Source organism: Penaeus japonicus, unplaced genomic scaffold (assembly GCF_977035675.1).
Source record: "Penaeus japonicus unplaced genomic scaffold, GWHDUDI00000001_assembly GWHDUDI00000012, whole genome shotgun sequence".
Classification (NCBI taxonomy): Eukaryota; Metazoa; Arthropoda; class Malacostraca; order Decapoda; family Penaeidae; genus Penaeus; species Penaeus japonicus.
Window position 1 is genome coordinate 36,299,580 of NW_028234414.1, and position 7,599 is coordinate 36,307,178.

Genomic DNA, 7,599 nt, shown 5'->3' on the forward strand with positions numbered 1-7,599 from the left:
AGCCTACCCTCACTATGTCCCTTTCACACCAAAAAGAGGTGGGAAAACTAGCCCACAAGTTTTTGACAGCTTGGCAAAGATCATCAGTTGACATCCTTTGAAATATGGCGACTGACAGGCAATGGATGTAGGAACTTAGGAGTGAAGCAGAAAAGAAAAAGGCCTAGTTTTTACTTAGAAAGTGTGGTGACAGAAAGAGTTGAAACAATGTTTCATATAATTCATATAATACATTTAGCTTATGCTTATTGTATACAAGGAGAGTCAGCACATAATTATCAAGTACAAACATATTGTCAAGTAAGGTTGTATCGTTCCATAGAAGCATAACATTACTCCGGGTTTTAAAAGGATTTATCCGCATATGTACCTACATGAACAAATATGTACATGTATATGTATATGCGTGTATATGTATATGTTTATATATGTTGTGTGCACGTCTGTGTGTGTGTGTAACTAAATGATGATAATAAATTTCCTTTTCTCCAATAGCTAATCTTCGCCATATACATAGTGACGGGAATATGGGGACAGGAAATATGGAAGTTCGAGATTGTGCAGGGAATTTCATCAGGGACCATGTTTGAGTTCATGATGTATGCTGGGTCACTGGGCACATCACTTCCAATGTCATTTTGGAATGTTTATAAGTAAGTTGAGTACAGGCATTATATATGATATGTACTTTTGTTGTTCTGATTATATAATCATTTTTGTTATCTTTAGTAGTAATAGTAGTAGTAGTGGTGGTAGTGGTAGCAGTAGCAGTAGCAGTAGCAGTAGCAGAGGTGCCATTCTTCAGTAAGAAGATATCGTGATGCTGTTTTACAGACAGAGGTGTGCCTCTTTCACAAACTAAAGGAGGATTATACTTTATTATCATTATAGTTTTATAATGAAATAAGAAAGTATTCAGTATTTAGAATCTGCTACAGCCATTGTTCATCAATTCTGGGGCTGTATAATGACCAGTTGTAGCATGGCTATAAAATTCAGATTGTCAAGAGGTAGGGAAAGCACATAAAAAGATATAAAGAATGTAGAAAAAAAAAATCCTGTTTGAAGTCACAGTGTGCATTGTAGTTGAAATGATTACATCAAACTCATAATAGATGGCACCTCTGTAGTAGTAACAGTTTAGTGGTATTGAAGTTTGGATTGTAAATATTTTTACTAGAATTGTTATTGCTGTTATTAGTATTGTTATTTTCATATTTGCTATTGTTGATGTTTTCAAATGACTTTAATGTCTTCATTTCAGAAATACAAGGCTTTCTTTATGTATTTAAATTTTTTATATATTTCAACAGGTCATACAGAGACCAGACTGGGAAAATGCTTGGCCTGTGGGAGGCTATCCGACCCTTAATCACACCTTTGATATTTTTCGCTTTGTCGACAATCTGGGTGTATCTGTCTCCCACCAATATTATCGAAAGGGATCCAAGAATGTTCCTGTTTATGGTCGGCACAATCTTTGCCAACGTTAATGTGAGTAGCATCAATCTGTTTTGAGTTAGTAGCAATATAAGTTATGTGAAGGATAGTTTTTAGTATGTTTGTATGTTTTACTCAAGAATTTCTTTCTCTTTCAGTGAGATTGAAATTGATTGAGCAATGCATGTATTTAATAAGAATGCTGTTGAGGAACATTAAAGCTAGTATTCCAATTAACCCTTTAACCCATTCACGCCAGGACGTATTTTTGCCTACTCCCGCTAATGCCAGGAAAATAACAAGCGGGCGATGCTTCGTGCCGGGGTGTTTTCGCGCTACGTGGGACCGTGTTGATCCTCTCAGAGCGTTTTTCACCCATCCTATTCTTATGGTTTTCATGAATGCGTCTACAATGTAAAGGCACTTAAAAATATTGCCATGTTCAGATGAGTTATTTTAGTCAAAAAACATGTTACAGTAATGCCTTTTTAGTTTTATTATATTGAACTTTGCCTATATTCTTCACTTCTATGTGAAAATACCAAAGGAAAGTGGAAGCAATCTCTTTGTGGGGCATCAAAAAACATGTTTTATACTTTTTTTTTTTTTTTTACCTAAATGAAAAGAACAACAATATGAATAATCATACATGTATATATATATGTACATGTACCTCGTGACGTGACATGACGTGATATCACGGGTAATCAACAAATTAGAAGTAGTATTGCATTAGTAATATTTTACTTTATTTTATTTCTTGGCCAAAAACACTTGATTTTACAATAGTTTTTTAACTCAGATCTTTTTATTCAACCGATCAAGAAGCAGAAACTACCATGATGTCATCAATATCATGTAGTTTTCTGTGATGTCATTTTTATTTTAACGTTATATCTCATTTAACCCATTGCGTACAGGTGTCATGACATACATGACGTAGGAGCTTTGGCCTGACGACGGGCGTCATGACGTACATGAGGTTCGGGGATTTTGGATCACTGTGCTATTTTATTTTGCTATGAAAAAGGAATGAGTGATAATGGCTACTGCAGTCATAATTACTATAATTACCATAATATCATGCTAGATTAACGGCCAAAACCTAGATGGCACCACTTTTTCCTAGCACCAGCAGGTGAGAGAGCCTTTCGTATTCGTTCATGACAGCACAAAAATATGAAAAAAATAAAGTTGCCTTTTGTCCTCCCATAAAACAGCAATACTTGTATCACAGTGAGTATAAAGAAAATAATGAGCTAATATGGATAATATACTACAATTTTAGTCTACTGCAGCACTGATAGAGCCTGTCATATGGCACATATAAGTCTCTAAACTCAATAAAACACACAAAAAAATAAAACACAAAAACTGCTCTAGTGTTACAATGAATGACTGAAAGAGAGTGGGATGATTCAAATTATATTGCTTCAAGCGGTCTCTCTCTAAAATAAAACCTATCCTGGAGGCTGGGCAAGCAAATTTATCTCCATCTGCAATGGGTTAATGACATTCAAACACCTAAACTAGAGTAACAGAGTCTAAGAAATTGTGTTAAATGATTATATTTGAGAACAATAGCAATCTGTTGCTGACATTTCAGCGTGTCACATTGCCCCGCCCGGGGTGTCACCTGGGTCCAAGGATATTTTTTGGCTCCGTGATAGCACATCAACTGGCGCAAATGGGTTAAGGAGGAGCTGATTTGGCTCTGTGAGGCCATCTTGCTGGGGTGTATTCACTGGTCATGAAACTTACTTTCAGGGGTTTTTTATGCTGAGGCAGTAGCATGTTGCTGCCACAAGCTGCATCATTAGCAGTCAGTCTTGCATTTGCCAATTTTAAGTTTTGTCATATTCATAGGTAAATATTAGGTATATCAGAGTTGTAATAGACTGACTATGTTTACAGGAGTTCATTATAGCTCTCTGATTGTTGCAATCTCATGATTTTATTTGTATTACAAAAATATACCTATATTTACACTGTTGTCACCATGGTGAGAGAAATAGGACCCTGGGTAGTGATTCAGACAGTTGTGATACCTTGGGAAGCACATAAACCAGCCTGAATGCAATGCCACAGGTGTTGCACATAACCCAGATCTCTTTCTCTTACCATAGGAGTAGCAGATACAGCATGGCCTGTAGTGGCATGAAACTTTTTGTGAATATGAGAGAGAGTGAACTGAATAATGGATCTACTTACTAGTTGTGAGGGACAGCAGCTGTGGTGGAAGAGCAAGCCTCTGCTAAGCATGGCATCTCCAGGGGGGGGGGGGTAAAGAATGAACAATTTGTGCCTGGATTGTTACTCTTCTTACATCACACTCACTAACACTCTCACTCTCACCCTCACTCACTCAAAACATGGCATCTCCAGGGGGGGGGGGGGCAAAGAACAAACAATTTGTTCCTGGATTGTTACTATTTTTACATCACACTCTCACTCTCACTCACTCTCACTCTCACTCTCACTCTCACTCTCACTCTCACTCTCACTCACTCTCACTCTCACTCTTACTCTCTCACTCACTCACTCACTCATTCTCACTCACTCTCACTCATTCTCACTCTCACTCATTCTCACTCATTCTCACTCATCTCACTCATTCTCATTCTCACTCATTCTCACTCATCTTACTCATCTCACTCTCACTCATTCTCACTCATTCTCACTCATTCTCACTCATCTCACTCTCACTCATTCTCACTCATCTCATTCTCACTCATTCTCACTCATCTCACTCATTCTCACTCATCTCACTCTCACTCATTCTCACTCATTCTCACTCTCACTCATTCTCACTCATCTCACTCATCTCACTCTCACTCAACTCGACGTGTTACACATGTGTATCATACACTCAAAATCTCAGTGCCGGCAGGCATCTCACTATGTGCCACTCATTCAATGATTTCACTCCTAATAATTTGACTCCCCGCATTTGGACTCAACTAAAGCCCCGCGGAATGGTAATCCATCCTCAAAAAGAATTATTTTTTTAGAGGTCCACGATGAATACTGATTTTTACCTTTATGCATGTTGAACATACTGAAAATGCAAATGACACTGTTTTTAAAAGTTATTAGTATGCATATTGTTCCAGTTGATTGATAAATAGGTTATTATATATGGGGAAACAAATCCAAAACCATACCTACTGGAATGATACATACTTTGAAAGTTATTGACCCCCTTTCTCTGATTTCCAGTGCCGGCTGATTGTTTCGCAGATGAGTAGCACAAGATGTGAGCTCCTAAACTGGTTGTTGTTGCCGCTAGCCGTGGCTGTTGGGATCGCGATCACATTCCCCAGCCTGGAGTTAGCAACCTCTTTCTGAGCTCGGGCCAGCATTGCACTCTACTCTTGCACACATCTCTATGGGTCATCATTTGAGTATTGGGAGAAAGACAAAGAAACAAAAATGGTCCTCATCTTTCCTTCTCCAGTCTGTACAGAGAGTTATTAGATTTTGTTGATGCTTGTGTGATTAGTAGATTTCTTGAGGCCTTAGCTCACCTATTCATAAGTATGCTTCAAGACTTATGAAGTTGATTGTTAGAACTTACCAAATCTTTTTATTATGTTTATTTAAAGCAATTCACCTCTTAATATTTCCTTCTCTATCACCCTACATGTAATCGATCCACTCTCCTGCCCAGGTTCGTCAGATGTGTGATCATTTCCACATCAAGTGCTTCAGCATCAAGGACAGGACCGAATGATTGCTTGCCAACAGTGCATAAGGATTCTGCGGACAGTTGCCCTCTCAGCCATAGCATAAGTGGCGATTATGTTGATGGCAACCCATACTCACTTGTTCACAATGTGTGGAGTCGGTGCATATCAGATAAGTCCTCCAAATGACTTGCATATGTGGAAATAAGGATACACGAACAAATACTTTTTCTCTTTTTATGTTCTCTCTTTTTTTTAAATATTTTTGTCTAGGGATTTTTTTTTTTGTTTTTTGTTTTTTGGATATGAAGAAAGAGAGAGGAGAACATAGAGCTCCTTAAGGTTAGAATAGGGAAATGGGATGAAGATTTGAATGATTCTGATAGAATTCATTGAGGTTCAGACATGTTGACAATATATCTCACTTTTATCTATAAAAGGCAAAAAGAATGCTCAACTAGTAGACGAGTAATATCAGATTATCCTAACATAGTTGAGGGATGGACGTGTTATAACTCATGACATTTGTTAAAACTTCAGGGTTAGTGTTCATGAGAGTAGATTGGTAAATGCCATACATACCTGATGAAGAAGACAATAAGTACCTTAGATAGCAACTAAAAAACGAACAAAAACTATTTATTGTTACATCTCCTTTACATAGAGTAGTACTGCATAGAGTTCATGGACTGACGGCAATGATTCAGCATTGTTAACATTAATTGGCTTGCTTACTAGTATGCTCTAGTGACAGATGCTCGAACTCCGCCTCCTTAACGCTGCTTCTTCACCCTCCCTTCCTCCCTCCTTTTCTCCTATAACTCCTTCCCCTTCTCCCTTTCTCTCCTCCCCTCCCTTCTTTCTAGTCCCTCCACCCCTCCCTCCCTCTGGTAACTCCTCCTAACTCCTCCTCTTCCCCATTTGAATCATTCCCTTCCTCCCTCCCTGCTTCTTATCCTATGGAAGACACCTGTTATGTAGCAGTAGAGAAAGTGTTCAGGTCACATAGTACCGGGTGTGATGAGGGGGAACTCTATTCCTCTCATCATGTGTTGCTTTGTGCCTTGAGTTTTGTGTCTTGCAGATTATTGGATGATTTAAGGTGCAATACTTCATGAATTTAAGGAAGTAGATGTTCTTTTGCTTGACATATTGAGGGAAAAAGGGGAATAAATACAAGGTAGTCCAGATAACATTGGTATTTATGTTGATTATTCCTTCTATTTTTTTCTTTCTTTCTTTCATTTTTATTTTACCTTTTTTTTTTCATCAGCTCACTTTTGTAAGTACCATGCATGATGACAGCACAGACATGTAAGCATACACATAGACACATAGTAAACATATTCCTTCTGTATTGCTGCTATATCTCCCCCCTCCCCCACTTATCTCTCTCTTTATCTTTTAACCTTTTAATTTTTCTTGAGTTTCCATTTGAACACAAGTCTCTCCATATATATCACTCCATCCATCCATATCTGTATCTGTCTACCTCTACATGTCCTTTCTTCTTTGTTCTGTTTAATTTTCTTGATTTTAAATCCTTTTCAATGTACAAAGTTTCTGTATTTTGACTGTTGACATTATTACAGTAGACATCTTATGATTTGTTTTCAACTGAGAATAAGATTATTATTTTATACAAATATGCTCTATACTATAACAAGGTTATTTTCATTTTGTAATTATATTCCAGTAGATTATTTTAAAGGGAAATCATTTATTAAATATCATGTAAGGAATGAAGTATTGATATTGGTAATAGTGTGTACTATTTAAATTAGTGCTATGGATGCTGATGGAATGGATCAGCAGATTACAATATGCAGCTTTTTAATTGTAACTTTTTGTTGAACTGTGTTAACATTTTTTATCCATGCCATCATGAAATGGGAGGTCTTAATTAGTACAATCAATAGGTGTACATTTTTCAGGTAAATGTTGCCAAGATATTGTTGTTGTTTATGTTACAGAGTCTAGAGGCAGTTGTTAACTGTGCAGCTCTTGTAAAACATAACTGGATATGATACCTTTTTCAAACTGAATGCTGAGACAGTAGGTTTACTAGCCAGAATTGGACAACCATGACTGTAGACAAAACATGATGCGATTACCACAAACTGTAAGGTTAGGTATATAAATAGTTGTGCAACTTAGAACAACAATATTGCAAATCACCACATCAGCCACCAAGTATTAGAGTGGGGCTGGCTGTCAGATCGCATTGACACCAGCTTCGTCTTACACCAATTGCCTGTTCTTCACTAGCAGCTACTTCAGACTTTGCTCATTCGTGGAAGATCTTGCGCAAATCTTTTATGGTAATGATTGGTAAAAAGATTGGATAGCCTCTTTGAGATGGAGTAGCAGTAATAGTCTTGTGTCTACTGCACTGTTTGCCTGTATGATGGTACTGGGTTAATGGCATGTACAGGAATTCACTATTTACAATAAACACCCTCACTGGAAATTT

At 37.4% G+C, this 7,599-nt stretch overlaps 1 protein-coding gene across 1 annotated transcript in view; it reads left to right on the plus strand.

Annotated features, from left to right (window-relative positions):
- The window catches only part of LOC122265715 (ethanolaminephosphotransferase 1), a 17,333-nt gene extending 9,734 nt beyond the window's left edge, over positions 1–7,599 (plus strand). The window contains 4 exon segments of the mRNA XM_086542163.1: positions 496–653; positions 1,314–1,494; positions 4,660–4,778; positions 5,056–7,599. Coding sequence (XP_086398289.1) covers positions 496–653; positions 1,314–1,494; positions 4,660–4,778; positions 5,056–5,173 — 576 coding nt within the window. The 3' untranslated portion in view covers positions 5,174–7,599.